The sequence below is a fragment of the Protopterus annectens genome, chromosome 6.part1 (genome assembly GCF_019279795.1).
Source record: "Protopterus annectens isolate FY-2018-M chromosome 6.part1, PAN1.0, whole genome shotgun sequence".
NCBI classification, from domain to species: Eukaryota; Metazoa; Chordata; order Ceratodontiformes; family Protopteridae; genus Protopterus; species Protopterus annectens.
In genome coordinates this window covers 359,627,739-359,648,926 of record NC_056738.1, presented here as the reverse complement: position 1 = coordinate 359,648,926, position 21,188 = coordinate 359,627,739, and the positions used below count along the sequence as shown (strand labels likewise).

General features: G+C 35.2%; 1 protein-coding gene across 1 annotated transcript in view; it reads right to left on the bottom strand.

Moving 5' to 3' along the window:
- PPP2R5B (protein phosphatase 2 regulatory subunit B'beta) overlaps positions 1–21,188 on the bottom strand; it is a 1,711,411-nt gene that overhangs the window by 1,106,390 nt on the left and 583,833 nt on the right. Inside the window, exon 2 of the mRNA XM_044075777.1 lies at positions 15,328–15,524. Coding sequence (XP_043931712.1) covers positions 15,328–15,524 — 197 coding nt within the window. The remainder of the gene's footprint in view (positions 1–15,327; positions 15,525–21,188) is intronic.

Below are 21,188 nucleotides of genomic sequence, written 5' to 3'. Positions count from 1 at the left end.
AAGCTTCTCCTTTTCCTTCTAAAAAAACTCAATCCAGCTAAAGACGGCTTCACCATCTCATCCTTAGATAATACAATTATCACCAATGACTCACACATCACATTGCTTGGTGTTACTATAGACAACCAATTAAAATTCGACCATATTAAACTGTATCAAAAAGTCCAGTCAAAAACTAGGTCTTCTATACCACAACAACAAATGTATACCTAACAAATCTAGACCTATACTGGCTCAAACATTTATTCTACCATCCCTGCTGTATGCTGCTCCCATACTTATTAACGTCCAAAATAATCTCTTAACCAAACTAGAAACCACCTTTAACAAGATAGCCAGATTTGCAACCAGCAATAGCTACAAAACCCATCATTGTATATCCCTGAAAAGCTTAAGATGGCCTGAGCTCCCCCACATGCTTCAAATATCACAACTACAAATTGCACACAGCATCCTATATAACTCCTGCCCTGCCCTTACTTCCATAATTGCACCCTACACACCCAATTGTGACCTCAGAAGCACACAACAAAACCTTATGCAGGTGACGAAGACAAACAAAAATATTGGAAAAATATTTTACAGTCATTCAATTGCATACTCATGGAACAAACCTCCACTGTCCCTTCGCTCCACTACCAAAAGTGGCAAATTCAAAAATCAAGTACATTTTTAATTTTAATGGATGTAACATGTAGATTATATTATTCTGAAGAAGTTCTATACGTACAAGAATGAAAACGCTTAAGTTACTGGTGTGTGTTATTTTTCAGATGTTTCTTGGTTGTTTTGGGTCGTGTTTCTTTTTGAGTTTTCTAGCCCCTTTCTCATATGTTTTTTGTGTTGTGTTGAATCGAGAGAACACCTTAGTGAAGCTGTGTTTGTAACAGGATTCATTGCACACTTGTGTCGTACATCATGGCTGAAAACAGTGATTCTAATCTAATGTGTGTGTTTGCTTCCTGACAAGTTAAGAACCCTTACACAAACACTTGAGCAAGTGATTGGCAAAGCCAAAGATGTTATTGACAGGGTTCATTTACAATGGAGAGTGGAAGGTTCATATGAACTTTCATCAGATGAGAACACCATTATTGAAGACCGAGGTACAAGATGCTCTCATCTGCTAGTATCAGATTTGCTTAAGGGAATTAACGTTAACCCTTTCACAGACTTTCAATATAGTGTGGATTATGTTAGAGCTAAGTCTACTCCTGGCTTAGCTGATTGCCACACATTGGTGTTTCACCTCGAAAAAAATATTTTAAAGTTTAAATCCTTAGAATTTGAGAACTTTTATTCTGTGAGTTGCCTAGAATGGAACATTGTACCCTTAGGATTAAGGGGTTTACACTTTCCAAGTGCCACAACATGTACTGATACCATTTACACTGAGCTCAGTGCCATTTATAGTAGGGCTAGCCTTGATGTTATAAAAGTTCTTCTGCAGCACAACACTGAGCATATAACTAAATTAAGAGAACACATAAACTTCCTTGATGGTGAAGTTAAAAATCATCCTTCATTTTCTTTGGTCAAGACTTTATATTACAATATTTTTTCTAAGGTTGAAAACGTGTATATTGTTATTCAATGCTAAAAGAATAAGTTGATTAGAGATCTGTTGGCTTATTCTAATCAACGTCCATTTAATATAAAAGGGGTATCTGATGTGAATGTTTTACGCACTAAAAAAAAGCTTCCTGCTACCGCCAAACAAAGGTTGGACCAATTAGATTCATTCTCCACCATTCCATTAGATGACATCAGTGGCAAGGCCTCCCACAACCTTGTAGATGGTGTTTTCAGGGCTGAGGTGGAAAGGAATGTTATTTCTTCAGCTTCAGTAACTTCTGCAGAAGAAGATCCTTCAGTCTTTTCCATGATCAGTTCTGGCAATGATTTAAGTAACAATTTGTTTTTTTCTTCCCCAAAGGAGGAGAAGGCAACCAAGGGGAAGAATTGGGCAAAGGGGAAAGTGCGTTAGTACAATCTTGGTGCATTTTTAACCTAAGTGGGGATGATTTCACCAGTACAGAAATTGAGGTACTGTCAAAACGTTTTTTATTCATTCCTTCAAATTGTGCATCACTGACTGATGTTATTTTAGACTTTAAACAATTCATTAGGAAGTTGAATTTACAGTTTATTCTTAAAGACTTTAATTGTAGTAACTTTTCTTAAAAAAACGTAGCACAGTGAATCCACCACTGGTTGGGACACGCAATGATTTTGGATAAATTTGTGAGGATAAAATTTATAAATTATTTAGAAATAGTAGTTATTTTAAGATGAAAACTGATGTGTTTTTTAATTTAGATAGAGATCATTCATTGGCTTTAAAATGTTTGCACAATTACAGTAATTTAAGGTAAATGAGAGCTGATAAGGGCAATGGTTTAGTCATAATAAAAAGAGAAGATTACATTAATGCAATGGTCTCATTATTATCAGATACTTATAGTTACAGGAAAGGTACTAAAGATTTCATGAGAAGAAAGTATATGCTTATTGATTTAACATTATTAGATTTATTATATCAAGAACCTAAAGGTAGGTTTAATTGTAAGAGTGCACATTTAGTTTACGTAGCTATCTGTCGTTCTTGCCATTGTTTTTACATTGACAAAACAACAAGAACACTTGGTTGTCGTATTTGTGAGCATATTAGAGCAATAAAAAATAAGGATGTTAATAGTGCTCCAGCAAAACACAGTATGAATTGTTCTTCATTTTGAAAATTTAATTATTTGGTCATTCAAAAAGTTTATTTGGCTTTATTTGTAAAACAGTTTAACAATTATCTTGAGATTGTAGAGCTCAAGTGGAATGGTTTTCTATATGTGCAGATGTTAGTCCAGGCTTGGATGATTCTGTTTCAATAAAAAGCCTGTTAAAATATACATGTATTTAGATGTTGCATTTAGTTCATTTTATACTTAAACTACATATATTTTTAATTTTAGAATATAGTGCTGAGTGAATGTTTTAATGTTAATATGATGTAAGTTAACTTTTTGATTGGATGACAGATTAGTTATGTTATTTTGAACAAGGTTTAATGGATGTAATGTGTAGATTGTATTATTCTGAGGACGTTCTATAAAGTAAAAGAATGAAAGTGCTTAAGTTACTGGTGTTTGTTATTTTTCAGCTGTTTTTTGGTGGTTTTGGGTTGTGTTTCTTTTTAAGATAGCCAGACTCACAACCAGTAATAGCTACAAATCCTAACATTTTATATCCCTGAAAAGCTTAAGATGGCCTGAGCTCCCCCACATGCTTCAAATATCATAACTATAAATTGCACACAACATCCTAAATAGCCCCAACCACTGCCCTTACATCTATAATTACACCCTACACACCCAATCGTGAGCTCAGAAGCACCTTCTGCAGGTGACCAAGCCAAACAAAAATAATGGAAAAATACTTTACAGTCATTCAATTTTATACTCATGGAACAAACATCCATTGTCCCTTTGCTCCACTACCAAAAGTGGCAAATTCAAAAAGCAACTAAAAATAAATTTCCAACATGCACAGATCTGTACTTGTCAAGAAATTAGCTAATGATTTTTTCTTTGTTCTCTCAATTAACATATCTGCCTGGTATCTACCTAAACTGTCTACATATATTACTCTCTCTCTCTGCAGTTAGTACCTATGCTATTAAATGCATCTTTGTTGTACTAAGTCATGATGTTACTCTGAATTTTTTTTTTATTTTAGGCATTGCTACATTCCTTGTAAATACCTTAATGCTAACCAAATTTATCAAATATATTACTACTGCATTTCAAAATGATGTACTTTTGCCTTGTATATATTTGTATTGCATATTTCTTTCTGTTTTTGTACTAAGTATCTTACAACTTGAATTATTAGGTTTTTCTTATTTTTTTCCAAACAACAAAAACTAGCTTCTTCGTAGATAAAGGAACACAAACAGAACAGTCTAGTGCAAAACCAAAATGCAATTGTTCCACACAATGGAGCTGAATGAAAATATTCTTTTATTGACAGTGATAAGCACTTTCACGGACAACAATCCATTTCTTCAGACCATAAAACTTAACTTCTTACACATCTATTTAAATAAGTAGTTCAGAAGCATGTGACAAATCTAAAAGCTCAAACCTATTACCTTAAAGGTACCACCACATTAAAACATTACTAAATATCAAATTCATTATACAAAACTCTAAAAATACTGACAGCAATACCCACAACAAGGAAATAAAATATTAAAAAATAGTAATTATGTTAATGCATATATTTAGAGTTTTGTATGATGAATTTGATATTTAGTAATGTTTTTAATGTTGTGGTACCTTTAAGGTTTTGCACTGGACTTTTCTTATTTTTTAATTACTTTACTGGAGCTTTTCTCCTTGGGTCTCTGCTAAAAAAGGGCTCTCTGGACCCAGTCGGTCTAACTTGGTTAACAAATGTAAAAATAAAATAAAAGATGTTAAACCATGCTCCCATCTGCTTGAGTTGGTGGTAGGTCAGGTGGATGTAAGAGATCTCATGGTACTTATTGAAAACACTTGGTGATCCTTTATTTATATACAAAAAGAACTCTTATTTACAACATATTTACAAAAAATTTACAAATGTGCAAATATATAGATATACAAATATATTTACACAAATTCATAATTTCCTTTACAATCGTACTAAATTTTCATCCATATTAGAACCACACTCCTTTTTTTCATAACCACCGTCTAATTTTACTTAATATTGCTGCTAAAATCCATTTACCATTAAACATTAATTTCATTTATTCTTTCATTCCATATAACCAATATGACATAAAATGACTGTTTTATCTGTTCTTTTAACATATTCTTTAGTTCTAGTCTTATAATATCCATATTTAATCACAGCCATGTTTATTCTATCCATTTCTTTTATATCTTCTAAAAAATGTTTCTTACATAGTTTCCCCATAACTTTTTTTACTCGTTTACATTTCAGAAACACATGTTCCATAGTTTCCTCCTTGTAGATATAGTTTATCACTTTTCTTTTTACATTGCATATTTCCTTTCACTGGTAATTTATCTATTATCAGTTTCTCCAAAGATTCTTGACATTCTACTTTCTGATTACATCATCTGCTTCTTGTTTTTATAGCTTTACTTTTTTCATTTGTTAAATTTTTCCATTGTTTTTCATTGCTTTATCATTACATTCTTATGCCATTCTTTTCTTTTTCTATGTCATCAGTTTTTATTTTCCACAAGATGTTTTTTTCTTGGTAACATTTTATTTCTTCATTTATACACGCTTTTTTCCAAACACCTTTCTTGAATTTTCACTTGTGACATAGACAAATTTACATTCCTATAAAAGTAATCAACCTACATTAACAAAACAAACAGTATACTTCACATATATTGCTATACATCATATAAGTTAAGCAATATTACATAAATTATTCAATCCCTGCCTTTTTTAAACAAGAAACATTTTTATTAAACCATCATTTATACACTCTTCATTCTTTACTCTTTTTACCATACCCCATAATTTATTCATTTCTCATTTTTTCATTTATCCACTTTAACACTTTGGCAAAATTTAATGAATCAGCATATACCACTGGGTTTATTAACCCTAAACTTCCTTCCTCTTTATTTATATACAACTCTCCTGTTTACTGGGTTTAATCTAGAACCCCACATAAATGAAAACATATATCTGAAATAATTTCTTTTCAAAATACTGTTGGCAACATAAATACACTTGCTAAGTATGCTATTTTATCATCAGTACTGAATTTATCAAATACGCCTTTTTTCTGAATAATAATTGATATGTTTTCCAGAAAAGCAGGTTTGGCTTACTTATTCTATTTTTTTTTTTTTTTCTCCATTGAATTCTACTTACATCTTTATTCCCAATTTTTTTGCCTAAGACAGAAATTTAATTCATTGTAAAATATATAACCCCTATCTTTACTACCTATACATATTGTGGGAAGAAATATCCAGGGAATTGTTACGGCTAGGCTTGCATAGGCCCTAGGGCCGATAGCCTAGTACCAACCCATGAACCTATGAACCTACATCACCAAAACCTTCATTTTTCCTTTTTTCAAGCCTCCCCTATCACCTCTAGACATTCATTTGTGCAAATTATTATTCATGTTATCCAAATTTTGTTTTTGCAATTATTATAAAGTCATCTGCATGTGTTTACAGAGCTGGCAATCTTAATACTTCAGGTGTTATATACCCTGCCACATTCATTTTGTAATTTATTTTATATACTATCACATTCAGACATTCTTAACTATTGCATAGTGTATACATCTCATTGGACATCCCAGTCTTATACCACTCTTTATATATACCTCTTGGCTTAACCTGCCATTTAAAAATAGTTTTACTTTATTATTATTTTACACTGACACACACATAATTTCTTAACTTTCTCAGTTATATTATATTTTTTCACTATTAGTCATAAGATTTCATGTTCAGTTATATAAAATGCCTTATTATCATGCTTTTCATTTCTTCTTTTCTATTCATAATATCATCTACAATTTCTCCATCATTAGTAATTCTTGACAACCCTTCCCTTTAATACTACATCTACTAGCTTTCATAATAGTTTCTATTTTTGTTTCAAATCTATTTTGTATTATTTTCATGAAAATCTTATAATCATTAGTTTTCAATACTACTGATTTCCAGTTTAATTGTTTTCTATCATCCTTCCTTCATACAGACTTAAATATTCCACTGTATAACTCTTTATACATAAAGCCTTCATTTAACTATTCATTCAAAATCTTTAAAAATATTTTTGTCAATCCCTTAAATTTTTATACATTTTATACCCTATTCCATGTGGTCTAGCTGACAAATTTATATTTACTTTTTCTAATACGTTATCTAGCTCATTTAAAGAAATCTCCCTATCCAGCTCTTTATTCTATATTTTTTTGTTAACTGTTTTCTTTATATGTTTTTCACTGCCTTTTTTTCTATAAACATTTCTTGTACATATTGTATTATGCTATTCATAGTCTTTTCCTAAGTTCTTTCTATTTCTTCTTTTACATTTTTAGTTCTTTTATTACACTGCCATCTTCCTTTACTAATCTCCTTAAGTAACTCAATACTTCTCTTTTTCCTTGTAAAATATCGCTGCTTATATAACAGTTCTTGTATTTTTGTCTTGATTTCTTTCATATAATTATTTTTCTTTGTCAAAGTATTTTATGTCATTATGTTCTAAATCATCCAATGCATCATTATGTTCTTGTATATTTTTTTTCTATTTTTCTCATATCATATTACCACTGTAAAAAAAGCATTTTTTAAAAATATGTAAACCAAGGAAAGGAAGCCAACAAACTACTAAAACACAAAAACCAAGTCAGCAGCGCCTAGACCCACCACAGGAAGTATCAGGAATCCAAAAAATATAAAATAAAACAATTTATTAAAGCACTTTTCATTGCTTGTAATGTGGCAACTTCTTCAGAAAAGATACACAGTTTCAAACAGCAGTTTATAAGTAATTGAGATATGTCATGTGATGACCACACCTCCAGTAAGTCAAATTCTTAAAGAAACATTTGCTAAAAAACCACATGTGTTCATAAAACCTAAATACAAAAGCTGCAAGTTTGTTAGATTAAAAGTGTCATCAAAACTGTTATAAATAATTATACAGAGGGCATTAAACTGTTGGACTCAAACAATGACAAAGTTAGACTAAACTTCAGAATTACGGAATAATCAACCGGGTATATCTCTCTAAAATATTGTAGAGCTAAAATGAATAGAATTATATTCAAGCAAAATACCAGTTACCATCTCAAACTTCTTAGTTTCAGAAGACAGGCAATGTTACAAGCATCATTTAAACCTGGTACAACAAATGCATTCAAACGGATTTGCCATTCAAGCTCATGTTCCTCTAAAAGTAAGTTCAGTGGTCCACCTCTCAAATTAGCTTGAACTTGATCTATAGCTTTAAAGGTAAATTTGTGGCCCACATTATTTGCTATATGTCCATACGTTGGCCCATTGCATTAATTAACTGAGTAAGATTCCCCAATTCGGTCTGCAGCTGTGAACCGAAAAATGTAGGACTACTTGGATTGCTGCTGGTTCCAGACGCCATACTACAGGTAAACCAAGGAAAGGAAGCCAACAAACTACTAAAACACAAAACCAAGTCAGCAGCACCAAGACCCACCACAGGAAGTATCAGGAATCCAAAAAATATAAAATAAAACAATTTATTGAAGTGCTTTTCATTGCTTGTAATGTGGCAACTTCTTCAGAAAACACAGTTTCAAACAGCAGTTTATAAGTAATTGAGACATGTCATGTGATGACCACACCTCCAGTAAGTCAAATTCTTAAAGAAACATTTGCTAAAAAAACACGTGTTCATAAAACCTAAATACAAAAGCTGCAAGTTTGTTAGATTAAAAGTGTCATCAAAACTGTTATAAATAATTATACAGAAGGCAGTAAACTAGGTCCAGTTCCAAATATTGTATTTCATAGAGGCCACAACCTTAAAAACGTACTTGAATGTGGGGGGGGGGGGCAACAACTTAAAACACATAGGTATGCTGGAATGAATTTGTGTGAATCTTGTAGGATGTGTAGATTCATGTAAGTGGGCAATACATTTTGTATAGGTGACAACAAGTATGAGATTAAATTTAAACTCAACTGTAATTCTAGACTAGTAATCTATACAGCAACATGTGTCTACTGTCCCGCATTCTATGTGGGGAAGACTGAACGTAGACTGCGGGACAGGGTTTATGAACACACCTATGCTATTTCAGTCAATAAAATTGACAACCCACTAGCAAGACATTTGAATGCATTTGTTGTACTAGGTTTAAATGATGCTTGTAACATTGCCTGTCTTCTGAAACTAAGAAGTTTGAGACGGTAACTGGTATTTTGCTTGAATATAATTCTATTTATTTTAGCTCTACAATATTTTAGAGAGATATACCCGGTTGATTATTCCGTAATTTTGAAATTTAGTCTAACTTTGTCATTGTTTGAGTCTAACAGTTTAATGCCTTCTGTATAACTATTTATGACAGTTTTGATGACACTTTTAACCTGACAAACTTGCAGCTTTTGTATTTTGGTTTTATGAACACGTGTTTTTTTAGCAAATGTTTCTTTAAGAATTTGACTTACTGGAGGTGTGGTCATCACATGACAATTACTTATAAACTACTGTTTGAAACTGTGTATCTTTTCTGAAGAAGTTGCCACATTACAAGCAACGAAAAGCGCTTCAATAAGTTGTTTTATTTTATATTTTTTGGATTCCTGATACTTCCTGTGGTGGGTCTTGGTGCTGCCGAACTTGGTTTTTATTTTTTAAAAATATTTTCCTTAAATATTATCCGCCATTCTGACCAGTTTTTATAAAATGTTCTCATAGTAATATAATCTTTCCATAACTGTATTACTAATCTCTTTCCTTCTTCATTTGATACTTTCTCATTTATCCCTTTTATGCCTTTCCCTATTTTATATATTCCTTGTTTTCCTTAACCTCTAGCCATATTGCAAGATGATCAGACAATCTTATTTCAACTACCTCCCAATCTCCTACAGCTAAAGCTTCTGATTCTGTAAAATAATTAATTTCAGTTCTAGCCATACCCATTTTGTAGTTTTAACCTGCCACATCCTATAGCCACTAACATTTTTATTATATAATTTCCTTTCTTTTTATATTTGCCTCTTAAATCACAAAGTCTCCTGTTATTATAATATTCATATTTATCACTACATAGTCTAAAATCGTTCCCTTTCTTTACAATTAGTATAAGCATATGATGTTATAATTTTATATACTTGTCAGGGGCGGCTCGTGATATCAGACTGCCCTCCCACCTAGAAAAACACAAAAAAAAAAATCTTTAAAACTAAAAAACAAAACTGGAAAAAAAAAAGCACGAGTCCTGACGTGCAGAGGCATTTGAAGACTTCAGACTGCCTTTATCAGCAGTCCGGATAGAGAAACACAGGTACCCAGCAATCATTGTTGCAAGTGCACCCAGGAATCAGTGCAATGACGACCGCACAGAAGAGGAGGTCCGGACTGCTTCGGCTGCAGGCAGAGACCCAATGAGGAGAGAGGTGAGCTGGAAGACCCAATGAGGACTGAGAGAGGTGAGCTGCTCTCACGGGACATATTGCACGGGCTGGATTGCTCCATTTCACGGGCAGGTTTGGTCACTGGATTGCTCCGTTTTGCAGGCAGGTTTGGTCGCTGGCTGGATTCATTCAGGAGGTAGGTGGTCGCTTCGTTCATTGAGACATACAGGATGTAGGTGGTCACTGGCTGGATTCATGTGTGTGTGTGTGTGTGTGTGTGTGTGTGTGTGTGTGTGTGTTGAGACATACAGGATGTAGGTGGTTGCTGGCTGGATTCGTGTGTGTGTGTGTGTGTGTGTGTGTGTGTGTGTGTGTGTGTGTGTGTGAAATGTGTGTGTGTGTGAAATGCCCCAGTTACTATATACTGGTGGCTAGAGTGAGCAAATGGTGGTGGATAGAGATACTCAGGCTTGAACCCTGTTTTTCCATCCATCAATCTGTGTTACAATGGAGCTGGTATATATAAATTCAAGGGATAAAAGGGGGTTGCCCCTCCCCTCATACACATCATGAGTGCAGGGGGGCCTGTATCACTGTAGAAAATGCTTCAAGATAACTGTTTTACCTTCAATTTCCGGCCAGTTCCATACTGACATTATAAGTAAGGAGTGATTCTTTGCAGAGAGGCAGGACAGACAGGTAGGGCTATAGTATGAGTTAGGTGTGCTCTGGAAGAGTGTACCAGACACCGTTCTGAAGGGTTAGACATGCGTGATGAAGATGCACAGCAGAATTCAACTGTTCACATTGTGTGGGACCAGCAAAGAATGAGCTGTGAGAGTTGTACTTGATGCCCACACTGTACAGGAGACACAACTGTGTAGCCACAATGCATGCCACTGTGGGATATTACAAACTTTCATTAAGGAGCAGAGATGCACAATGTTCCATGCAAGGGATGACTGCATGCAGTGTGATCATCACAGTGAGTCCTGTTATAGACGTCAACGACATAATGCCCATTATCAATCTGCATATACTGATACTGACGTGCACATGAGAACAGTCTTATAACAGCAGCAGCTTTACACTATCAGCATAACATTGAGCATGGGCGAAATTATTGGCTAGGCTTATAAAGGTCTCCTGGCCAATAGCCTAATATCATCCTGTGAAATTATGAACCTATAATTCGAACCAGATTAGAGAACTGCATGAATGTACAAGTGTGCAATACATATTGTGTGTGTGAGTCTGTACATACATATACATTATATATATCTATATCTATATATATATATATATATATCTATATCTATATATATATATATATATATATATATATATATATATATATATATTTATGGATCTACTTTACATCGTCGGCATTTCAGAATGTTGAAGACCATATGGCGGAGACCATATGATCGACATTCAAAATGTTGACCATGGAATAAAAACAAAAAAACACAACAAAAACTTACATTCACGCTGCTCCACCCCACCCCCCCCATACCCCAGGAACTTAAGATGGTAGTTGTACTGAGATGCTGGTTCTGCATGGTTGACATTTCGAATGATGATCATATGGTCTTGACCATATGGTCTTCGACATTCTGAAATGTCAACCATGTGAAGGAGACCCATATATATATAAATATATATATATATATATATATATATATATATATATATATATATAATATATATATATACACACACACACACACACACACACACACACACACACACACACACACACACACACACATATATGCTTAGAAATGTGTGTGTGTGTGAATGTGTACACGCACATACATATATGTGTGTGTGTGTGTGTGTGTGTGTGTGTGTGTGTGTGTGTGTGTATATGTGTATGTATATATATATATATATATATATATATATATATATATATATATATATAAATGCATATACACAGACACACACACGCACATGCACACGCACATGCACACACACACACACACACACACATACACACACTTCTATCCCTCTCTCTCTTTCAGACCCGGTGTGGCACAGTGACACTGTAATTACTGTTGTTGTCTAATAGAGCTTGTTTTTCTGTTTTCAGTTCAGTTATCAATTGATATGCCTTCTATGTAACATTTGGCTATCTTTTATTTATTTTTTGTGGGTTTTCTCCAAGTGTTCTATTTTCGCAAACATCCAAAAGATGTACTGTTGGTGAACTGATGAACCCCCAAGTTGCCCATAGCTGTGTAGGTCATGTATTTCTGAGAGGATTTATGCATGCATCCTGAAATGGCCTCATAACTTTGAAATGGATTAGTTGAGATATTGGACAATGGATATCTGTCTGTCTATCCATCCATCTCACACACACACATGCATATGGATGGCGTAGCACACTGGTGGTTACTAAGCCTAGTTAGCTCTGTGCTTTTAAGACTCATACAAGTAGGTAGGTCAACAAATGTAAAGTGGAGGTACTTCGAGCCCTCCAAACATTGCTTTTTTTGCACTTTCCTTGAAGTCTTAAGAATCCCATTCCAGGAGAAGTGTGTGTGTGTGTGTGTGTGTGTGTGTGTGTGTGTGTGTGTGTGTGTGTGTGTGTGTGTGTGTGTGTGTTTGCGGGAAGTGTCCCCAATCCTGAAGGAGTAATAGGAGTGTTACTCTATTTTGAATCCTGACAGAGGGACAGCAGTGTTACTATGCTGAGAGATGAAGGAGGAACAGAAGTGTTACTATATGCTGACAGGTGAAGGAGGAAGTAAGGTTTACTTTATACTTGTTGATGGAGTTATCCTGCCTTTTGGGTATAAAAGAATTCCTGAAAATATGAAACTGCTTTGGTAAGCCATGCAAAAGGACAAGATTTAGAATGTGAATAAATACTGAACTTTGCAGCATGATGAATAGATGAGGTATTGCTTTTATCTCCCCTTTTGTTTGCTGCAAGAAAGCTTGACCTTATTTAGCCTTATAAATAACCTTTCATTTTCAAAACTGTTTTATTTCTGATCAAAGTAGAGAGATACCACAATGGTAGCATGCAGTGGACAGAAAAACACCTTTATTCAAACTGGAATTGTAATGATGTTATGTAGAAATCATTATGCCTGATTTTTTTCTCACCCATACAATCTCTGTCTGAGAAGCAATTACTGTCTGACCGCTTAGGAAAAACAAGTTGTCACAAAGAATCCTGCCTTTTAAAGTAGTCAGAACTTGTCTTTTGTTGTTTTAAAAGTTAGATGAAATTAAAGAACTGTTAAACCATTTAGTTCACATAGCAGAGATGTAGCTAGCAATTCAGGTGCCGTGTGCATTTCACCAATTGATATCCCATCAGCTTTTCACTTTTTAAGCTATAGCAAACTACTTGCTACATTGTAGCCAGTTGCTTCTACAGTTTATACCACACATTGAGTGCTAAAATGATTCAGTCCTGATCGTAAATCCAATACCAACTGACATCTGCCGATTGCGACCTCTAACACTTTGTACCTGGGGTGGCTGCCCTATTTTCCCCACAGTGGCTACTCTTTTACATATGAGGAGTAATTATAGGATCCTCATAACAATACAGTGGATTACTCTGAGGACAATGTAAACCCCTTGTGCCTTTAGACGGATTTGTTGTTGAAACCTTTCTTACGACTGTGTGAATAGCTGACTGAAAGTAGTGTGAGTAATTTTCTGGTTGTGTAGTTTTCTGTGAAGATAATGGCTGTGTGTGTCAGAACTGCAGCTACTGAATCCTAAGGGAAATGAACAATAAGAAAAGCCTTAATAATGTTAATAAGCCTTTAGTGAGCTCAGCCACAACCTTCCAGGTGAGAGATGTGTAGCTCTTGACCGACACCTGCTAAGGGTGCAACAACAAATTTTGCACAATTGTGAATGAGAAGACACTTTGTTGTGAGTTATAAATGCTAGTGGCACTCTAAAGAATCTAAGCAAGGAAGACAATGTGTAATCCTGCAGGAGGAATATGACAGAGAAAGAGTAGTGTTGCCCTTTAATGAATGGTTGATGGAGGCACCCTGATTATTCAGTGGAAAGGAATTCTTGAAGGTATAAAACTGAACAGTGTTACTGTCTTCAGCTTTGGAAAACTCTACACAAATAGGTGCTATCGTGTCAAAATAAACTTTAGAACCTGATTGGGAACCAAACTGTGGAACTTGGTGAATATGCTGCATTTATTCCCTGTTTTGGTATGCTGCAGGAAAGTTTGATTTTATTTATCCTTGCAAAAAATATGTTTAAAATTGTGACTCTGGTTAAAAGACTGTTTTACTTCTGAATACAGTACAGAGATACTACAACAGACACAGACATTTTTTTTATTTTGTATGTGCATTAACTGTTATTGCTGCTACTTCTACAGCAACAGCAGAAACTCTACAAGATACACGGTGGAAACCTGATTGTATTTGCATGACTCTAGATGTATATAAATGTGTGCACGTGAGCATGTGCATTTGCTTTTGGCATGTTCATGGGTATTTTTAGACGCAGGGGAACAGAGGAGTTATGGTGCTGCTCTGCTACAAAGGTAGTGACAGCTTTCGATGACAAGATGGCAAAGTAAGCTAGTACATGTGTGCTATTCGTGTGTACATGTATTAGAGATGTGACTGCTGATCACAAGTTGTGCATTCATTGTAGCACGGTGGGCTTACGTTTGTTAGTGCATATCTGTAACTGCCTTCAAACAGTTACTGTAGGCAGTCTTAAAATGGACTACAACAGGATCAGAATTGCATGACCAGTATTATTCATGCTGTATGGCTTATATGAATATGCAGGGCACACCAATGTCCTACTTGTTGCTCAATTATATAACATTCCGACACTCATGTTGCATGTGACTCAGGATTTTGCCCATTACCCCCATTTCTCTGGTAGTGGTGCTACGCAGTATAAATTCATTCTAAATGTTGTCCTAAATCTTGTGCCTCAATTTCAACTTAACAAAACAGTATTTGTTACAGAAATATTTTGGTGCAGAGCTATGCTATGAAACAATCATGTCTCCAAAGTATTTCAGCCTAATAATACAAATGCATTAGACAGGGAAAGAGCTATGGCTATTCCTTGCATACAAGAACCTCAAAAACATGCCACCGACAAAGTTACAATTCTTTCTAGCTCTCAAAAATGTGATTCCTACAGCAAAGACAGTTTAGCGGTATATTTGTAGTTTGAGGGATTTCCTTACCATTTTGATGATCTCTGGGTACACTGGATCAATGAGAATTCCTCTGTTTGTTGCAATGCATTCCACCAGCTCGTTAAGGGCTGCTCGTTTAATCTCCTTGCCTTTTAGGTCTGCCACACAGTCCAAGAAGTCGAATAAAACACAGCACTGCTGTAGCTTTTTACAGAATAAGTCATGAAGTTCTGTTACTGGGGCATCTGTGGAGACAAATGGAAAAATGCAAACCCTTTGAGACTCATATTTTTGTAGAACTAAAAGCAAACATCTCTATATGACCTTTATCCAAAACACATAGATCCACAGACTCTAAACAAACAACTTAAGGTGCTGTTTTAATCAAGTAATGCCAAGTCAATAAAAACAAAACAAAATAAGTTCTATGGATGATTTCATGCAGCACTCTACCGCTGAAGTGAACCTGTTACTAAAGTGTTTAGCTTTTGAATAGTAACTTAACTGAAGTAAAAACTTCTTAAGATTAACTGCATTAACTGTATTCATCATGTTCTTATAATCAAATTAACTTGGTTTGATTTACTGTTTAAAAAAAGAAGTCTGTAAGTAAACATTTATAAATTATATTATATGAGATAGAATATAAATCTAGATACCAAAATGACATTACTGCATATCAACATACAAAAAAAAATCTCAAATTAATAAAATGCTGAAATAGTTAACTGCAGGTATAGCCAAAACATAGAGTTGTTAAAACAACATAGTTAATTATTAATTGTTTGGTGCCATTGCATAACAAAATAAAACCATGACTATTCCATTGATAACTTGTCTTCAATCAGCAACATGAGAAGACGGAAAAGCCGGGTAAGAGAGGATGGGCAGGAAATGGTCTGGTCCACTGCATGGCTAACATCTTACGAGTGTGAGGTGTGTGACATGCATCACTATGGACCATGGTGGTGACCACACTGCAAGAAGCACACATTCATCTCCATGGGAAGGGACTATGATGGATATCACAGCTGTGACAGAAGGTTTGTTGGCAGACTGGGTACCTCACATGGGTGGCAGCTCGCTCATGGTACCTGAATCTCAGCTTTAACAGAAACAAATGCAATGATGGGCTCTTACCTCAAGCAGGGATTGAATGAGCCTGGCTCATGCCCTGAAGAGGAACAAATGGGTTTTTAAAGCACTGCAGTAGGGGATTGATGGTCATGCAGGCTAAGCAAATATTACAACAAGTCATCAAAATCCTATTCAGCAAATATCAGAATTAATATTTTCAAAGTCTGTTTCTAGAATTCTTTCACAGCTGCAACAACAGATGACTAAATTTAAGTGCTGAGGAACAATATGACAAGGTACATTGTTTGTTAAATGTAATTCTTAAATGTTTGCAACTCATAATCTGTACTATTTTATTTCAAAACAGTTTATTGATATCCAAATCAGCTGACAAAATGTGTTCTTATTATTCAGAGCTTTTCTATGGCAAGCCTAAGACACCAACCTTTCATTACAAGTGGCACTGATGAACTGTTTAAATTTCATATTATTAAATGACATAGTGTCAATTAAAACTATAGTTGATCATTAGAAAATACAGCTGAAATTAAATGCCTAATATCAGTATGACATAATTAAACATATTTACAAAATTAATCTACTGTACCCAAGCCTTTTGTAATATGTTATTTTTTCTACCTATAGATCAATGCTTCTACAGCGAATAATGCACACATACGCATTAGTGTGGAAAGTCATGTTTGCTAAGGTATCCTCCTTTTATTTCACACACACACACACACACACACACACACACACACACACACACACACACACACACACACACACCAACACACACATACATACATATACTTGTGCATCTAATTCCCTTACACCCTGACATACAGTTAGCTTTCTTAGTTTCTACTAAAAAGGATGAATCAACAATGTACCAGATAAATACACATAAATGTGTGTTCACACACACATACACACACACACACACACACACACACACACACACACACACACAGACACACACAGACACACAGACACACAGACATACACACACACACACACACACACACACACACACACAGACATACACACATACACACACACACATATATACACACGCGCACACATACACACACACACACACACACACACACACACACACACACACACACAAACATACACACACACACACACACACACACACACACACACACACACACACACACACAGACACACACACACACACACACACACACACACACACCAACACACACATACATACATATACTTGTGCATCTAATTCCCTTACACCCTGACATACATTTAGCTTTCTCAGTTTCTACTTAAAAGGATGAATCAACAATGTACCAGATAAATACATAAATGTGTGTTCGCACACACACACACACATACACACACACACACACACACACACACACACACACACACACACACACACCTCTAAAGCTTTAACATAACTGTTATTTTATTAATTTTATTTATTACATTGCTTTCTGGGTTAGCTGTTGTTAAGCTTAAGCCTGTATGTTTGCACAGGAGACCCATGGGAAAAGCTCCTTAAAAATTCATGTTGAATTCATATTTATTAAAAATGTTACTAAATGCAAATGAAATTACTATAAATATGTAGACTCTGTGCGTGACATTAGCATAGAAAAGAAGAAATAATATACTTTTAGTCATTGATTATCATACAATGTGGAGAGCATATTCAATGTTACTATAGAAACAGGTCATGGGCAGCACCTTTTGGAGATGGACGTTGGTATAGGAAATACATGCCACACATTTGTTATTTGCAAAATAATACAATTTTAAATGGCAGGTGATTTGATTGTCATGAGATAGGACTGAACAGTCATTTGGTTTGGAAGTTGTACTTGTGTATTACTAAATGTTAGCCTAGCTATACATGGAGTAGAGAGGACAGGGAGCAAGGTACATATTACAAATGTTTCACAGTTTTGTTATGGGCTGCCTCTCTGCCTCCTTTCTGAGAACACGTTGTCTTCAGAATCAGATATATTCAATGTGTCAAATTTGTTATCTATTTAAGAAACTGTAATATAAAATCAAGTGACAAAACAGTTCAGGAAAAAGTATCACAAGTACACTGTGTGACCTTAAACAAGTTACAGTAGATGGATTCATTTATAGTGAAATTTAAAAACATATACTGGGTAAACATTGCCAATTTTTTTTCTAAAGACAGTGCATTACAAAATGTGGATTTTGACAAATAAGAAGAAAATAAGTGGAATTTTCATGGTATGCCTTAAAATGAATATGGGACATTGCTGTTTACCATGAACCCACTATAAGAACAGCTGAGAGGAAATAAAAATAAAATAATATCTTTGTATCTTTGAACAAGTAAAGAGCTAAATATAACAAATGACTCTAAAGGGATTTATTACAAAGGTAAGCCAAAAGTTGCAGAAAGCACTCACAAAACACTAATAAAACGTAGCAGAGAGTGCAAAAACTGGCGAAGTTCATCCTTTTTCACCAGTTTTTGCACTCTCTGCTACGTTTTATTTATTACAAAGGGTTGCATCAAAATAAGATTACATGATTAGGTTTAATTGATTCCCATTTAAATTAAACAATGCACAATGTTAATATTGAGAGTGTGGAACTGTGACAATAAGGCAGTTTCCCCTTACCTCCTTACCTTGAGGCTTTGCAATCTCAGAGTTAGTATACTTATCTATGGAGGGCTTGCCCCACTCATTTTTTTTTCATTTTACAAAAGTCAGCACCGTGTATTATTGACTTTAATTTTTATTTGAGGTTCACTATTAACTTCTGTGTCTCTGCTGGACAGTGGCTCAGGAAAATAACTTTTCTTTGGTGGCGTAAGCTATGGTACCTTGCTGGCTAGGCTTACGTAGGCCCTTGGCCCGATAGCTTAGTACCTACCTATGAACCTCTGAACCTATGAAATAATTTGCAGACTTATATGGGTGCACTCTAAAATACTATAAGGCAAAGTCATACCTCTTTTTTTTCATGTTTTGGCTAAATACTTTTTCTCCATCCTCTGTTTCTACCTTCAAACTTCCTGGCATGGTTTCACCTCCAGTTATACCACCAGAATACATCATTTAATTTCAAGGTGCTGCCCCCCCCCCCATATACCATAATCAGTAATGAACTCTTACTTCTCCAGAGCACCCACTATGTGTAATTTTGATGCATTACCTATCCTAAGAAATATTCAGTTTTGCAAGCTATACCTTCAGAGTACCATATTCTACTCTGCTGCATGCAGTCATTTTGTGAGTTGCAGATCGTTTCACCCTGAAGTTACCTTATTATTCAGTGGGAATTGCCACTGTGTTGTTTACTGACCAGTTTCCAGTTTTAAGGTCATATCTCAAACAAGGATCAGACTCTATAAACAAAGTTCAGACATATTATCTAAAATCATATGCAAGCTACAAAAGAAATGTGTAGTGAAGGAATGAAGAATCCCAGAGTGTGTACAATGAAAGAAACATTGTTTTGTGATAAACTGACCTTAATGTGATTATACCTCAAAAAGGTGAAGATATTAACAGATGGTAATAAGTATCAGCACCGGCAGGCAATGAAAAGTGTACAGTAGGGTATTTACAGAGTAATAAGATCACCACCTGCAGGCAGGCATTGAAAAGTGTAAAGGAGGGCATTAGTACTATGTAGCAACACCAACAGTCAGGCAGTGAAAAGTGTACAGGAGGACATTTACAGATACACATACACACACACACACACACACACACACACACACACACACACACACACCATTCAGTACAATTTACAGAAAATTTTCATTCACCGTGCATTCCACAACTTCTTACTCTTCGTACAGTGACAAAACAGACAGCCTAACTATGCATATGTTCTGATGGCTAAGTCTCGCGTCTACAGTTACTGACAGTTTTCAATGACCACTTGAACATTTTCCATGGAAAGGTAGTTCTGCACAAGTCAGCTTTCAGAAGGTAGTAATGTTGTAAAGGGGCCTTTGACATAAATCTCCACAGGCAGCCATAATTTTCACATTTCAAATGAAACCTGAGATGCTCTGACAATTAAAAGACATCTTAATATTTTACTCTGGTGATTGCACTTTTTCACTCTGAGTTGTCATATGGTAAAGGAATACATTGTCACCCTCCTGAGAGTCAGACAAGCTGACACAACTGAATCGCCACAGTAATATGACTGCACTTAAGATTTTTGTTTCTGTAATTGCATTTTCTGAAACCGCCTTAGTCAAATTTCAATTTTGGCTGAATTTACAAAAGTGCATGAGAATATTGAATAAGTTATGGTCATCTGCCTTATACACAAAGAGTGGTGCTGAATAGAAAGGAATATTTTGAAAATAAAAGTTTAGCAAATACTGGCTATTTCACTAATAGCGGTGGTGGTGCTGCGGTAGCGTTGTCGCCTCATAGTAAGACGCTGTCCAGTTCGATTCTCAGCTAGAGCGTCTTCTGCATGGAGACATGCGTGAATGGGCGTACCTTCGTTGAAGGTTGTGTGTCAGGGCTGGCAACTCGGCACGTAAAAAATCTACTGCCAGTCATTAGCGGACCGGAGTTCCACTGTGGCGACCCCTAACTGGGAAAAGCCGAAAGACACAACAACAACATAAAATTTCTTACTGCATTGTTTGCATTTCAGCACACTGTTGTCATGTTTTACCATTCTTGCTGTATTTACTGTTCTACTTCTTACTGCATTGTTTGCAGTTCAGCATACTGTTGTCATGTTTTACCGTTCTTGCTGTATTTACTGTTCTACTTCTTACTGCATTCTTTGCAGTTCAGCATACTGTTGTCATGTTTTACCATTCTTGC